This window comes from Canis lupus, chromosome 2 (assembly GCF_048164855.1).
Source record: "Canis lupus baileyi chromosome 2, mCanLup2.hap1, whole genome shotgun sequence".
Classification (NCBI taxonomy): domain Eukaryota; kingdom Metazoa; phylum Chordata; class Mammalia; order Carnivora; family Canidae; genus Canis; species Canis lupus.
In genome coordinates, this window is record NC_132839.1 from 9,087,117 (window position 1) to 9,104,231 (window position 17,115).

Below are 17,115 nucleotides of genomic sequence, written 5' to 3' on the forward strand. Positions count from 1 at the left end.
GGCCTGACCTGATGTCCTTCAGTTGTCCACGGGGCAGGAGAGAGGTGTGAGCCTGGAGGTGGAGTGCCGGGGACATCCGAGAAACATCTTAGTTTGTGTCACCAGTCCCGGAGATTTGGGTGAGGAAGGCAGACGAAGAGAAGTGACCATTCAAGAACTATCAACCCTCACTCACTTTTTGGAAACTCCTAACCAATATTCGTACTGCCAAGATTTTACACCTGAGGTCACCTGCATCTGTGTGGATCCTGGCACCATCGATGGCCCTGAGGCAAGGTAGAGAATGCCCTAGACTAGGACTGTGGTGCCCTCACACAACGGTTCAAAACGGCCCTCAGCCAGCCCAGAAATTTCCTTTTTTTTTTTATTGTTCTTTTTTAACATTTAAATTCAATTGATGAACAAATAGTATTAGTTTCAGAGGTAGAGGTCAGTGATTCATCAATCTTCTATAACACCCAGTGCTCAGAACATCACGTGTCCTCCTTGATGCCCATCACCCAGTTACCCCATCCCCCTACCCTCTCTCCTCCAGCAAACCTGTTTGTTTCCTATGATTAAGAGTCTCTTATGGTTTGTCTCCCTCACTGATTTCGTCTTGCTTTATTTTTAACTCCCCTCCTATGATCCTGTTTTGTTTCTTAAATTTCCACATATGACTGAGATCATATAATTCTCTTCTCAGATGGACTTATTTCACTTAGCATAATGCCTTCTAGTTCTAGTTCTATGTCATTGTAATAGGTGAGATTTTATTTTCCGATGGCCAAGTAGTTTTCCATTATATATATTATATATATACACCATAATATATATAATATATATACCACATCTTCTTTATTAATCCATCTGTTGATGGACATCTGCCACCCAGAAATTTCTGACAGCTTCATGTCTATCCTTACGTTTCTACTTCCGTTGACCCTGATCTGGGGGGAGTGATCTTATGGTGCTTCATGGCACAATGCCTAGATTGGGAGGGGTGATTAAAATTTGCTTTACTCCAACTCCATATAAGATCCTTTGTAGCATTCCAGCACTTCATAAAAATGGTTAACATTTTGTATAGGCCTGCAGCGATAAGATGCTTGATTGCAATGTGCAGATAATTGCAACGTGGAACCTTCAGGCATGTAAATGGTCTTCCATGATAATATATATTAAGGATGCGAGATTGGAGATGGTAAATCAATGCATACCGCCAAAACACGTGGCCGTGTTTATTTATCTCTTCCATCCGACACGCATGATTGTCTTGTTGTTCCGATCCAGAAAGAGAAAGTCCTTTAAGACGGCATCCTACCTATTTGTGAACAACCACAGGCCCACCAAAATCGGGCTGGCGGAAATAGCTTTCGCTGCTCTGATACATAACAGTGCTAACTTCTGGCTTCCCTTATTAGTCAAGACAGCTACACGTATGCTTTAAAAACACTCAACCCTCAAAGCCCAGTCCTTTCACACCACACAAGTTCACATTTCTCTCTCATGTCACATGTCACCATAAAAATTCTCCGCTTTGTGTAGTCATTCAAGGACACAGGCTGATGGATGTTCCAATAAGCCAACTTATGGTGGGAGGAGGACGAGAAGGGACATCATAAATCTGCTCTTCTGTGCCTGGGCAGAGTTGACACCTGCCACCGCCGCTCAAAGCTCATTGGCTAGAACTAGTCAAATTACTGGGTGTGCCTGCAGGAGGGCTGGAATCTGCTGTTTTCCATATGCCTGAAAGGAGAGGAGATTGGATATCGATGAGCACTGGTGTTGTCTACCACAGGTCCTCGGTGCTGTGTCAATATATTTATGATATAAGCTTGATTTCCAAGATGACACCCTGCTCAGATGCACCTCTGAGCTTTTTTACCCTTTTTTCCTGTTTTTCAGTGGATTTACTTCTTCTACATTTTTTATGTTTCCCAAGGTTCAGTTTCTAGCCATATGCTACTTTTCTCATGCACTATTTTTCTTGAAGCTTTAAGAATCATCTATCATGGTGTTTCTCATAGTTCCTTAACTATAGAAGTTCAATAAATAATGAATTATTGATGAACTAATTAAATATCAGCTCATTTATCAGCTAAATGGTGACTATAGGAATTCCGTATTTGGTAGGCATATTCAGTGATCTTTTATACTTCATAGTAGAAATTTTCAACACCCTACCTCTTTTTCCTCATAATACTCTCCTCTATACCTTTATTCACCTTAACACTTTACTATTAAAAAAAAATTATTTGCTCTATAATGAATTCTGGCCTTTGAGAAACCAGAGTTTGTAAATAATAATAGCATGAGGATATTTGAATGATAAAAAGGAAACAAGAAAACCAAGTACTATTTTTTATTTTTTATTTCAAACCATTGACTATCCTCATTTTTAGTTGTCTCTAATCAATGTTAAACAAATAATGCTAACTTCAATGCCAAAATAAGTTTGGAAACAGTATTTAATTTTTTTAGTATCTTCAATTAGAAGCTGTGTAAGAGTAGTGTTTTTCATAAATAGTAGCAACTTTTAGGGCTATGGGGCCAAAAAACCCAATTTTTAAAATATGGAAAGTTAGGGGTACCTGAGTGGCTCAGTCAGTTAAGCATCTGCCTTCCATTCAAGTCATGACCCCAGGGTCCAGCCCGAGCTCCGAGTCTGGTTCTGGTTCCTGGCTCAGTAGGGAACCTGTTTCTCCCTCTGCTGCTCCCCCTGCCTGTGCTCTGTCTCTCTCAAATAAATAAATAAAATCTTTTAAATATATATATTGAAATTTGGGGCGCCTGAGTGGCTCAGTTGGTTGAGCCTTGGAATCTTGATTTTTGGCTCAGGTCATGATCTCAGGGTTGTGAGATCGAGCCCTGCATCAGGCTCTGCATTGGACATGCAGCCTGCTTGAGAATTTCTCTCCCTCTCCTTCTGCTGCTCTCCACTCATGTGCTGCCTCTCTCTCTCAAAAAATACAATGTTGAAAGTTATTTTCATTATGACTTTTGCATGAATACATAATTAAAAAAAGAAGTTCGTTGATTTACTTTTTAAAGGTATCTGTTGAACACAACTGTACTTAAGGCATCTTAATAAATTGACTTTGAAATCTCTGACATTCAAAAAAAAGAAATCTCTGACATTCAGTTACCAATGAATAGGTTTCTAAAAATCTATCTAATCCTCTTAGATGGATTTAAATTTGTACGTTTCTCAGTGTGTAATATGTATGAACATATATAGACACATGTACATATATGTATCTATATCCATATATTTAGAGATGATGTGGCTCTTGTTCTTGCTGTTTTGCCATTGGGTTCCATGGGCCAGAAAAACTCATTTGTTGTGTTGTTTTTCGTTTGTTTAGTTCAAAAATGTATCAGAAGAAAACTGGGATTCTCTATGCAATTAGAAGTAAACCTTTTACCCCATACCAAACATTTTCATTGAAAGATTATTTATAAAACAGATTTGTTTTCAACTAAATTATATTGCATCTCTGCTATAACTGCTAGAGTGCTAAATGCTTTTACATATCTTTCCTACTTTTTATAAGGAGCTAGAAAACAGTACCTGATATACAAAAAAATCGTATCTATTATGAATTTTTATAGATTTATTGGAGTATAATTAAAACAAAACAAATCACACTTATTTAAAAAGTACCATTTGATAAGTACTGATATAGGTACATACTTGTGAAGCCATCGCAACAATCAAGATAACGAAGCTATCCATCAGCTCGAGGGTTGCCTCATGCCTTTGTCATCTTTCTTCCACAGTGATCTGCATCGCTGCCCCACCCCCCACCCAGGCAGCCAGTGATCTGCTCTGTCATTAGATTTGTTTTCATATTTTAATATGTGACATACATGGAATGAGATGTGTGATGTGTGGATCCTTTTTTTTTTTTTTTTGGCCTGGCTTTTTACACTCATCAGTTATATGGAGACTCGTTCCTGTTACTGCGGGCATCTATAGTTTTTTTCTATTTTAATGCTGAATAGTATTCCATGGTATGGATATCACAATCTGTTTATCCCTTCACCTGTTTGTAGACATTACAAATGAAGCTGCTATGAGCACTCAGTTTCAAGACTTTGCATGCACACACTTTCATTTATTGTGGTTGGATATCTAGGAGTGGAAGGACTGGGTCATATGATACGTATGTGTGTATTTTTTAATGCAGGTGTCAAGCTCTTCTCCAGAGTGGCCATAACATTTTACACTCTCACTAGCAGTGGACAGGAGTTTCAGTGGTTCGGTTTCCCTGCCAACACTTAGTACAATCGGTATTTCTAATTTGACTCATTCTAACCAGGGAGTAGTAGTATCTCACTGTGAGTTTAATTTGCTTCTCCTTAAGGACTAATAAATCTGTTTTGCAGTTTTCATATGCTTTTTGCCATCTACACATTTCTTTGCTGAAGTATACAGTGTGATATTTTGCAACTCTCGTATAGGAGTGTTTGTACTTTCACAAATGTTTATACATCTTTTTGTGTTTGCAGTATTGTGAAAGTCTGAAATTATTTCTGAATAAAAAATTAAAAAAGAAAAAATCATTATAAATATGGCCACAAGAATTATACGTGGTAACAAATCATCTCTAAAGATATACTTGAATACACAAATACAATAAATTTTTAAAATATAAATATACACAATATAATATTAAATAAAATATTATATTAAATAATAGTTTAAATTCCAAATGCTGCTAGCGAAGATCAAGAAGTGGAGGAGGACAGGTGTGAAGCAATAGAAACAGAGAAAGCTTCCCAATCATTGAGGTGGGCTGAGTCAACAAATAGTTTCAGTCTTGGCTTGCATAACTAGAGATCCGTTTGTTCACTGCAAGTTCAAGCAAGAAGTGAAAATAGTACAAATCACTGCAGAAGACAAAAGCAAAGGAACCGTATTCCTTATACGGAAAGAGAAAGAACACAGGACATGACACAAAACATAAAATTAAAAAATTAAAGCAACGTGACAGACAAAACAAACATCACAGTTAAAGATTTTTTGAGAAATGCAAAAATGTTCACAACGTGATGTTAAACAAAATGTGTAAGATCCAAAATGTATTCAGAATGACCATAATTACGTTGAACACACACATATATATTCGGCACAGAAAAAAGAATGGAGTTGTTGTCTTTGGGTGGTAAAATTATGCACCATTTTTATTTTATTTATTTTATTTTTATTTTCTTAATCGTAATTTATGTGTTTTCAAACTTGTCTACAGTAAGCATGAATTACTTTTACACTAAAGATATAAGTTATGTGTTTTTAAAAAGAAAAATATAGCTTTCCATCTCTCCCTGTTTCTCGAGCGAAACCTGATTAAATGGTGCATGAAATGGCATCGGGACCTTCTGCCGAACATCTCCCAGGAAAACTCTGAAGTCTGCCCCTCGGGCAACATTGCCGAGGTAACAAGTTTTATCACTTAAGTTGTTTTACCTGGAACGCTGTCCCTCACATGAAATTCAGTTTCATCTTGAGCATATGAAAGGTCATAGCAAGAAGTTACAGGAGTAAACATTAACGCCAGTCAGTTTTGATTAAAGTGGAGAATTTTCTCCCATTTCCGAGGACCTAGAAGGGGAAGGGGGGTTTGGGGGGGATTTTCCCTTTGCACAGGCAGTTGCTGTTCATATTATTAGATGACTTGAGGTTGCCTCCTGCAGGGCCCCATTTGACTTTATGGCCTCACAAAGCAGCACAGAGCAGAGACTAGGAGCTCGGACTGTGAGGACAGGATCTGGCCCTGCGTCCCAGCCCTTGGGGCAAGCTAGTCTCTCTGCCCCTAATTCCCTCATCTGTGAAATGGGCCTGATAACCACAGTGCCCACCTCACAGTGGTGCTGAGAATCTGAGGAGTTCAGATTTGCCACGTGCTGTGCACGGTGCCCGGCACCGGCGAGCGCTATAGAAGCCTTACTGGAATAGATAAATGATTAAAATAGACAACTAAATTGTAGTCTATGGCAGTCCCTTTTGTCTCCCTGAGTAACACAAAGTACTATTTCTGTATCTTGCCACGCACGGGAGCGTGAAGCACACCGCATTCCCCCACCGGGCTCCCGCTCCCTCTTGGCCTCCCCGTCTTCTAGCTACGGTGGTTTGCAGCCCTTCGCCTTCCTTGGCCTCCTCAAAAGCGGCCTCTTCCCAGGGATCCTGCATCCTTGCCGTCCTGCTTTCTGCTTTCCAGAATCCTGGGTGGGGATAATCCACACCGATGCGTTTACACGCTGTTCCTCTGCGCAGGGCCTTTCTGGAGCATAAGGCCTCGATCCTATGCGTCTAGAATGGTTGTGACAAAGAGCATTGGCCAGAGGGATGCTAACAAGTATACTAGGAGAGAAGGAAACTCTGTTCCGAGCTCCTAAAAAGTCAGTAAATACACGCTGGTTTAGCAAAACTAATCTGTGCAAGCTTTGAGGACTCTGACTCTGTGCGTGTCCCGGTGGGGAGGACAAAGCGTGTGCCATTTCTCGAGTGTATTTGCCTGACAGAAGCCTCAGTTCTCTCTCTGGAGTCCTAGTAACCGTCGGAAAAGTGGGTGGAACACCACTTTGAAAAATGCCCTCCGTCTTTACTGGGAGGAGTGACACTGGGCGGTGAAAACTCTCCACAGTCTTGCGGGGAAGAAGTGTTTCTGAAGACACCCTTCGAGTGACGCCATTTTGCTTTGGTGGCCAGAATGGGCTCATCATCACAATCCCAGAGGTAACTCGCCCCCCCCCCGGCCCCAGGCCCCCGGGCCTGTGCTCTCACTCTACACATATTTAGGGAGGCCCCAGCACGGCGGGAGCGCCCTGGATGAGCAGCTCTGACTTTGCCCCTGAGGGAGCACTGCAGAGCCTTGCCTGACAGCTCCCGAGGACTCGGTGCCGAAAGTTAGAAAACGGAATCAGACATTCAGGTAATAGACATTCCCCCTCCTATGGGGCGCTCAAGAACAGAGCCAGCCCCGACGCGTGGATGGAAGGGGAAGGAACAGCGCTGTGAGCTCCCCTCGGTCCATTCTTCCCAGCTCGCCATCTTGGCGTCCTTGGCAATGTTCATTCAACCTTCAGTCATACAAGAGTCCGACAAGTTCTACGGGCTGATAAGAAGAACAGTGATGAAAATGGAAAATATTTACTGCGTTAGGCACTTTATATATGCTAAACCCGCTTTTCCTCTACTTGGAGAGCTAAGTATTTTCCTGTCCCTGGTTGACATGCCAGGCAGATACCATCATTTTTAGAATCGGAACAAAGACATACATCCTCTCTAGTCCCTTCTAGGGGCAAGAACAGTCTCGCTTTAGTAATGAAGATGCTCAGTGCAGTGTACTAAGTAATGTTCCAGACTTTCTTCTAGATCGCACCCTGTCCCAGTGTGGGCCACCCCTCCTGTCCTCACTCCAGGCGTGAAGTAAGGGGCGGAAGAGCTCTACTTGGCTGGCACACATGCGGCCTCTGGGGCTCCCGAGCTGCTGGAGCTCCTCGAGGATACTGCTGCTGGTGCCCTCACGCTGTGAGGCTCACTGCGCCTTGCCCCAACTGCTCACCATCCTCCCTCCCTCCCTGGCCATCTACCTGGTGGCCCATCTCCTTTGTGGTGTTCAAGTAATTAAACAAGGAAGCCATGCGACTGAGGCGGCTGTCATGCCTTGGTAGCCTACATAAGCCAGCAGCAACCTCAGGCTGAGTTGATTCCTGTAAGTGCACTCCTTCAAGGAAAATGAAATGTAAGAACAACCACGCACAGCCAACTGGTTGTTCCTATCACGAGGCAACCACTTAAGCTGTAGCCACTCAGATAATTCCTTTGCTTTCCCTCCAGGTCTCTTCTAGAAAAGCCTTTCCCCTCAAGTCTTGTCCGGGGAGTGCTCCTTGCACGGCTTCATGCCAGTCCACGCCTGCTCAAATAAACTCTTGAAAACCCTAATGGGCCTCCAGCGATCTTTTCACAGTGGGGATCAGATCATCTTTCCAGATAGGGGTTCTTCACATAGTTGGAGTTCACGTCTTGCCCATGAGAAACACTCATGCTTTTCTGCTAGTCAGCAAAGAAATGTACTTTGCGTGCAGTTCAGCTCTCCTCTCTCAGCTCGGCCACCTCAGGCCTAAGCGGCCACGGCCTCTCACATGACCTTAATGTGCTTTGATTTTGGGAGACGGGTGTCAAGCCTTCCCAGTGCTTCTCTCGAAGGTCCCCTTCTCACGTAGGTGACAAGGAATATTGCCCACTCTTCACCGTGGATGCTCAGTCCTCCAGCAACCGTCTCTCTCTCTCAAAACAGTTGATTCGAACAATTCTCAAAACAATAGATTCTCAAAACAATAGATTCTCTCTCAAAACAATTCTTCCTTTAGACACACCCGAGCTCTCTTACATGCTTGTGGTAGATATTGAGCTGAGGCTTGCAGGGCTTGACAACTCTTTGCAGGTACTGTGTCAGTGGCCTCTTGAATATGCAGAGATACGTCGAACCTATGATTTAGTTGTAGGCCTCTGGGGATTTGGTGAAAACAGAGATAGAGAGAGTCTCACCCGAACGGCCTGGTATACAACCAGTGTCTGATCTTAAATGATACAGGTTCTCTGATTATTCACTAGACTCTAGTTACTGGAGAGAGCGTCTCACAGGCAGGATTTTTTGTCCTTTTAAAAAGTGATATATCTGCAGCTGCTAGAACAATGCCTGACACACGGTGGCTCCACAAAATTTTGTCAAATGCATGTATTATTTTACAGATAAGAAAACTGGGGCATAGGAAAGGTAAGTAACTTGTCCAAGCTTATTCGCCTAGTACACCGTGGAACCATGATTTGAATAATTAGTGACAGAAAGCAATTAATGGTCATCGGATGTATTTTATTTAAGCTTTTCTTTTTTTAAAAAGCCCTTCTTTTATATACATATTTATGTGACCGTGTATAAAAGTATTTGCATGGAACCTGTAAATTATTCTTATTTCCACAGAAACCTTCAAGAATTCGGTTACCCTGTAATTCAGGTACTCCCAGGGGTTCACCTGTGGGACTTCTGGGCAACCTGACCTTGGGTGGCCACACTGCCATCTGGTGTTGAATATGTGAATTGCAAGCCTAACATTACACACCTTTTGGATTGTGGTTTCTTAAACTTTATGTCCATTAACTCATTTAATCTTCACAACAACTGCAGGAAAGGGGTACTATTTGTATACCCATTTTACAGATGATTTGTACACCAGCAGGAGGACCAGGACTTGATCCTAGGCTACCTAGCTCCAAACCTCTTATCACATCGTCCTGTTTCTCTAGCAGAGAAATTCCCTAAACTAATTCCCTCTATTTCAGTCACGTTAGAGATCTTAGGCCCTCTGCTTCCTTCCTCTTCTCCAACCTGCATGTTGTCATTTCATGGGGTTATTATGATCTCCACCGGCCATCTAGTTGATGCTAGGAGGAAACTCAAAACCATCATGCTATTTACTTACATAATTTTCTTTTCCTCATTTCTAAGTATTTTACTGCTGATCCAAGTGAGAAAAGTTCTAGTCTGATAGTTCATCAACGGTAATGAAGCTTACTCTTTAACACCTATCATTTCTAGTTCAGTAAGCCCCATGTAAGAATTCACATGTGATACTGTTAAAAAATGACCCATATGGAAACCTTTGCCTCATTAGCTTATAGTTATTTCTCCTAAAGTTAATAATACTTCACTACCTGAATGGTTTGGGAGAGAATAACTCTTCTTTGTTGAATCAGGAAATCTGATCATTTACATATAATTCATCTAATGTCAAAGCACATAAAAAAAAAAAAAAACGAGTGGGTCAGACATTCTTAGAACAACTTTTAATGCTCTACCCATTATTTTTGTGATGTTTTTATATTCAAAATGCCTTGCAATTTACAGGGCACTTTGACACAGTTTTTTTTTTTTCTTTTTTGTTTTTTAATTCTTTTGATGATAGTTTGAAGTATTTTTACTCTTATTTACAGAGGAGGAAATTGAGACCCAGAAAGGTTTTTGTGACATGTCCAGGGACACAGTTAATAAGCAGCTGAGCTAGGACTAGAACTGTCTGATTCTAATCCAGAGCCGACCATTTTAAAGGCCTTCCTAATATCCATGCTGATGTCAATTGGTAACTTATCTTTCCTTCCCAAGAGATGCCTTCATGAGAAAAGAAGTTTAAGGTCAAATGCATTTGGGGAAACACTGTCTATTAAACTCCCCATCAGAATAATCACAAACTTGTTATCATTTTTAAAGGCTCTGAAGGACGCCCGCATTAATGAAGCTCATTTGCCTTTGTTTAATCTAAGCTTATTCCCAGATTTAATTAATCATTGGACTTTTTTCCCCAAGTAATTGCTAATAACATCCAGAGGACCTGCATTAATAACTATCCAGTGTTAAATGAACAGCATATTACCGACCATTCAAAAAGGGCTACTCCTACCAACATTACATGTGGACAGGCTGTATTTTGGGTGAGGTTAGCAAAGATTAGAGCAAGAGAGTAGTCATAAAAGAACAGAAATAGGTGTATGCTTTTGTTTTTTAGTTCTTAGTCACAGGGACTTGCTACACTATAAATACTATGGAAGTAAAACCGTTTCTAAACTTTTTTTGTGAGACATGTAGTGCAATCCACTCTCAAAAAAAATGTGTTTGACGGAGAAAGTGGCATTAATTTCTCACATCAGTTTTATTAATCATAAATAATTGTTCTATCAGAAAATTGAAAAATTAAGCCTATTTTTCTACTTAAGTGGCATGACACAGGGCTATTCTGATCCAGAAAGGTCATTTGCAAAACTGCTAGATGCTTAAGGGACCTCTGAACACTATCATTTAATGACTTGACCAATGTCGCTTATGCAATTTTCTTAAAGGGCCACACTGATGCTAATAATACACTACAGAGTGTTCACATATATTAGAAAATAAGTTATCCTGCCAATGGAAAAACAAATAGTTCCTTCCTATGGCACTTTTTTGACTTAAAAATAATTTCTCTTTCCCTTTCTTCCTCTTTCCTATTCTCTGTTATTCCCCTACTTATTGATCCAAATTTCTGATCTCAGAACGCTCCAGTAAAGGAGCTTCAAACGTCAGGCAGAGTGGGGAGAAATGGCCACTTTGATATATCCTCAGGGCAGTTAAAGCACTGGGACATTTAAACCACCCCAGATACAACCTGCCCTCAGATGCATATTCACTTGGCAGGCTCTGGTCTCCTTTTTCTCCACCCAACTGGAACAGGAAACCTAAATCTAAACTTATATTATACCACATTTAGTTCTTGCCTACATGAGGACCTGCATGCACGCAGATACACACAAACGTAGAGTTGTCTAAATTATTGTTCTTCCAAAAGAATACTCTTTACTTAAGGTACGAGACTTTGAAAATCCAGCAGCCAGATAGAAAGTCTAAAAGCAAGTCGTAAACTACCAAATTACGGTGAACTCAGGTTTAATCTTACAGATTGCTCCCTATTCCTCTCATCCCTAGAGACTGGGAATTCCAACCAGCTCTAACTGGTGTACTTTGGTACTTTGTAAAGAGACGCCCGGCTGATTGTGAACTGCCACCCTTGAATTGCTTTCATGGTGGAGATTTTTACTAAAGGTCAACTTGTATCATTCAAGCAAATAAATCCTACCAACAGCTCAGGCTGAAATGTCTGAAATGGGCTCCCACTTCTGCTCTTCTATGACCTTTGAGGCATCTCTTCACCTGTTCTGTGGCATTGAGGAAAGAACAGCATCTTACCTTGGTGGGGTGCTTTGCAGTCTACCAAGCGTTCCCTCATATTTCATCCTAGTGTTGCTTATCACAAACAGCCTGAGAAGGCAGCAAAAGAAGCTATTATTCTGAGTTTTACCTATGAAGCAACAGAGGTTAGAGGAAGGTGACGAGGGAGGTGCGCTAGTGGAGAACAGGTTTGAGACAGACAGGCCTCCCAGATTGTCCTCCGTTCTCTTCCCGTGACCACTTTGCAGTCAGAGTGGAGATACAGGCTGAATAAATGAAAGACCAGATTGAGCATATCTATTTCTTGAATGAAGGCTCCTGAAACCCAGTCAAGCTACCAGAATTTCCGTGCACTAAAATACTTCTGATTTGAGATATATATGTCTTTTCAATAAATGCATCATGAATTACAAACTGCAGATGAAAGTCCCCGAGAACCTCAGCCACCCAGTGAGGTGAGCAAGTTGAAGCAATGAACAATGAGAGAGATGATCATCAAGAGACGGTTCTGTGCAACAAAAATGCCCAGGAGTTGGGGTGCCTGCATTTTTTTTCCAGCTATGTCACTGACTTACTGTGTTTCCACTGGCCAACTCTCGGGACGTCAACTTCCTTATCTGTCCAGTAAGAACAATCATACATGCTCTGCTAACCTCCCCGGGCTCCTCGAAGAGCTTGGCAAAATAATTTACGATGAAGTTGAAAAGAGTATGTCTCTATTCAAATGAAAGGACTGTAGTTGAATTACTTGACTAGGACTTCTCTCTTTGATCACGTGAATAATATATAGGTTTAGTGTTCTTAAAATTGTGTCGTTCATTTCAGGCAATACGAGTAACATTCAGAAAAATATAATTCAGTTTACATTCCTTTCGGATGCTCTCATGACTACCCCCGTTTGCTCACTTGTGATTTCACTTGTGCTTTTCTTTCTAATAAAGGTGCCAAGTGAAAGCGGAATGTTTACTCAAGGAAACAGTCAATGCTTCATCTGTAGGCTGAGGACAGGGAAGCAAAAACCAAAAACTGGGCGGGCTTCAATCTTAAAAAAAAATGCTATAGTAAACTGGTCTCTTCAAAGTGAAAATGGAAACGGAAAAGCTAGGAACCTATTTTTTTTTTTTTTAATTTATTTGAGAGAGAGATAAAGAACATGAGCAGGGAGGGGGGTAGTGGGAGAGGGAGCAGGAGAGGGAGAAGCAGACTCCCTGCTGAGCAGGGAGCCAGCCGATGTGGGGCTCTATTCCAGGACCCAGGGGTCATGACCTGAGCCACCGAGGGAGCCACCCTCACACCCCGCTAGGAACCTATTCTGTGCAGTCTGAGCAATCAACTTGTCAGTAACACAAGTAGGACAGTGAGGCAAGGAAACCGTCCTCCTGTTCATGCTTACTTTACTCACCTTCTCAGAGCTGGCAAGAGTCCAGAAAGGTATAATCACTTTATATGAATTGCAAAGGCTGTTAGAGAAAGAATTTGTTTTTACTATAATACCACTTGCAAAGGTCTAATTAGGTGCCAAGAACACTGTTCAAATTTCAGATACATGCCTTAGGGAGCCTTGAGGGTGTGCGCGGTTTGATAAAACTTAGAAGTGACTTGATACATAGAAATTGTCAAAATTAGAGACTTTTTAAGAAAGGAAAACAGTCCATAATGGAATTAAATTTGTTAAGGAGGTTATAAGGAGATTAACACCAAGGAGACTACTTTACTTTTTATTTTTAAGCCATATTTATACTTATTTTACATCTTATTTACTTTTATTTTATTTACTATTTACTAGTAAAATACTTTGCAGAGCATTTTGATTTTTGGAATATACATTCTGTCTTAATCTGAATTTGGGTTCTGAGACTCAGGCGGACCAAAACAACAAATCGCTTCTCACACAAATAGCAATGAGCAGAATCAGGAGTTAAACTATAGTTCATATCAAAACCCATACTTTTTGACTGCCCCACAGTGTAGCACTTTACAACTTTCAACCTCATGATTCCACCTTTTGTGTTTTACTGCCAGGAAATAATTTATCAGAAAAAAAAACAAAATAACAACAACAAGCTGACAGGAAAGAAAAGAAAAGGAAGGAGTCTCTATAATAGAGGAGACTCTATAAAAGAGGAGACTCTTTAAAGTCTCTATAATAACAAACATTTAAACAAATTATGGTAGATGGATCTCATAGACTATTAACCTATTGTGAAAATGAGATTTCCTGTTAACGAAAGTCGAACCCTGGCAATGTATCCACACTTCCCTCCCCAACCACCACTCGAAAAGGACAAGAAAGGAAATATATATATATATATATATATATATATATATATATATATATATATAATAAGCTAGAAAGTGCATATGAATGAAAAGAACATCAGGTGAGAGGTGGCAACAGATTTATGGAAAGCAGAAAGCACACCACATTGTGTTGCTGGATTTAAAGAGCAGAGGCAAGGGCAAGTCACTGCAGATGGGGAACCCAAAGCAAACAAGCCACTCCAGGAAGTAGGGAGGGCTTGGGGCACATGGTTCAGGGGGAGGCAAAGAGGGGATGGGGCTGGAGGGAAAGGCTGTGTACAGACCCCGGTGGTTTTCTCTGATACATCTGCTTCTTACTCAGCCCTCTATATTCACCCTTTTTCTTTCCTGGAGGAACTCTGAGTCCTCCGAGAGTGACTGTGCGGCCATGCGATTCATAGAAGGACCCGGGCAAAGAATGTGGGAAACTTAAGAGCTAAGGCAGGGAAGCAGAGGAGGTAGGTTCAAAGAGGAGGGGCCCAGAATGCGGCAAAGGGCAGGGGACTCTGTTAATTGAGCTCTGTAATGTCATCAAGGGCAGCGTGGGAGCACAAGAAAGATCGTTCAGAGAACACTTTGGTTTTTAAAATGCTCAATTGAGGGGATCCCTGGGTGGCTCAGCGGTTTGGCGCCTGCCTTTGGCCCAGGGCATGATCCTGGAGTCCTGGGATTGAGTCCCGTGTCGGGCTCTCGGCATGGAGCTTGTCTCTGCCTCTCTCTCTCTCTTTCTCTCTATGTCTATCATAAATAAATAAAATCTTAAAAAAAAATAAATAAATAAAATGTTCAGTTGAATAAAGTTACAAGTCCGGAATTACCAAGCACTTAAAGCTGACTTATAGATTATAGCATTTGATTGAAATGAGTCAATCGGAGAAGGACAAACATTATATGGTCTCATTCATTTGGGGAATATAAATAATAGTGAAAGGGAATATAAGGGAAGGGAGAAGAAATGGGTAGGAAATATCAGAAAGGGAGACAGAACATGAAAGACTCCTAACTCTGGGAAACAAACTAGGGGTGGTGGAAGGGGAGGAGGGCGGGGAGTGGGGGTGAATGGGTGACGGGCACTGAGGGGGGCACTTGACGGGATGAGCACTGGGTGTTATTCTGTATGTTGTAAATTGAACACCAATAAAAAATAAATTTATTATTAAAAAAAAGATTATAGCATTGTGTGTGTAAACCTAGTAACTTTTAATCACTTTTGAGGGATCCTTTTTATTAATCTTCAGTCCCCTTTAGTAGCTTGGTTCGCAAGACTTGTGTAAGCTTTATAAGCTGCATTTTAAATACTTTAAATGTGTGACAAATATTCCAAGGTTCTCATATAATCCTTATAAATTTAATAATTTCGACGAAAAATCGAATCAACCACATACCTTAAATGAGAACCACAAGGCTGATTTATTAACTCTAATTAGCCAGGTCTTCTCAGATACTAGTTACCTAAAACTCTAAGCTGCAGAGATTTGTTAACAACAACAAAAAGTTACTGTAAGTCTGATTCCTTAAATATTCCTCTACCTTAATTCTAAGTCTTCCCAAGGTTAAGAGATAAATGGTTCTTTCTTACCTAGGCAAAAACTGTTACCCAACAACAAAATATTGAAGCCAGTATCCCATTTTTATGGTCATCTTGTTAGCGTGTTCAAAGTTTCTTTCTGTTCCAAGACCTGGGACTAGGTGAAGATGGGATGATGATGATGCCTTCCACTTTGATGAGCACAGTGGCTATACCCAGTATGCCATGGCCTTAAGAAGGAAGCCTGCATCTCTTAGATTGAAAATACACGTTACCTAATTTTTCTGCCTCTTCAAAGAAGTCTGTGAGTTGGCCACCTCTATGTAATTGGCTATGTGACTTGGGATTTTGAATTTTGTTGGCCCTTCTTCAAGTATAATTATTCCCCTAAATCTAAGAACTGAACTTTATGAATCCTTCCTTCATTTCAAATTTTTCCTGACTGGTAGGACCATCCAACTCTTTGTGACAGTAAGATGTCATCGGATTGACTCCAGAGTATCTGTCATTGTTTTTTGTCTGGTTTTGTGAGCCCAACTTCTAAAGTCATCCTACTGACAAGACACAAGAAGGAGCCGTTCAGGGGTAAAACTGAAAAGTAATTAGTTACCTGATTGTTGAAAATAATATTGAACTCTGCTTTACATAGCCACAGGAGAATTTAAAGGACTCATAATACATCCACTGAATGGAAACCAGTGAAAATTTCAAGAAGAAACAAGTATTTTACAAGAAAGGGAACAATCAGAGCATACTACTTGGCTTAGCAATAAGCAATATTTACGCAGCCACATATGGTATATGCACCGATTAGTGATTTAACAGCATTGTTAGAGAGTAGGAAGGAAAAGTAGAGTTTAGAAAGGTAAATTCTTACTTAACCAGCATAATAAGTCAACAGATAATATCTAAAACTGATGCGATCAAAACACAGTTGTATAAGATCATCAATATAGAAATGTGGAGGTGAATATCTGAAGAAAGAACTGGAAAACTTGTAAGGAGATGTCTTTAGAAAATGAGACTTGGGGTACATGTGGGCAGAGGTCAAAGAAAAAAAGAGGAAGCAAAGTGAAGATTTTTTGTTACATTTAGTAACATTTGACCTAATGGGACCTAATGTGTGTATATATATAATATATACACATATTATATATTACATATATTATAATATATACACAATATATATAAATATATATTATATTTTAATAAAATTTTAAAAAATTAAATGAAGTGAAGATTTTAAAGTGATAATTATGACTGTGATAAATACCATGGCTCATAGGACAAGGTCATGTAATATGGAGTAAAAAACTCAGGAAAAACAAAATTTTCTGTGTGTGGCCCGATAATTACAATTATGCAAAGACACCGAAGAATACTAACTGGAAGAGACAATGAACAAATGAGAACAATCTTACTAGGTTACTGGAATAAAAATGACTTAAAACCTTTTTAAACTTCATGTTACAATGTTAGCTCGACGTCACTTACTTTGAAAAGCTACCACAATGTACAGAATGCCACTTCATCAGAGTTCCC

General features: G+C 40.3%; 1 protein-coding gene across 3 annotated transcripts in view; it reads right to left on the minus strand.

Moving 5' to 3' along the window:
* Positions 1-1,188: 1,188 nt before the first annotated feature.
* Positions 1,189-17,115, minus strand: part of PPIP5K2 (diphosphoinositol pentakisphosphate kinase 2) — a 98,800-nt gene continuing 82,873 nt past the window's right edge. For all 3 annotated transcript variants that reach the window (XM_072789095.1, XM_072789057.1, XM_072789207.1), the window contains one exon: positions 1,189-1,728. In XM_072789095.1, the coding sequence (XP_072645196.1) occupies positions 1,658-1,728 (71 nt within the window). In that variant the 3' untranslated portion in view covers positions 1,189-1,657. The remainder of the gene's footprint in view (positions 1,729-17,115) is intronic.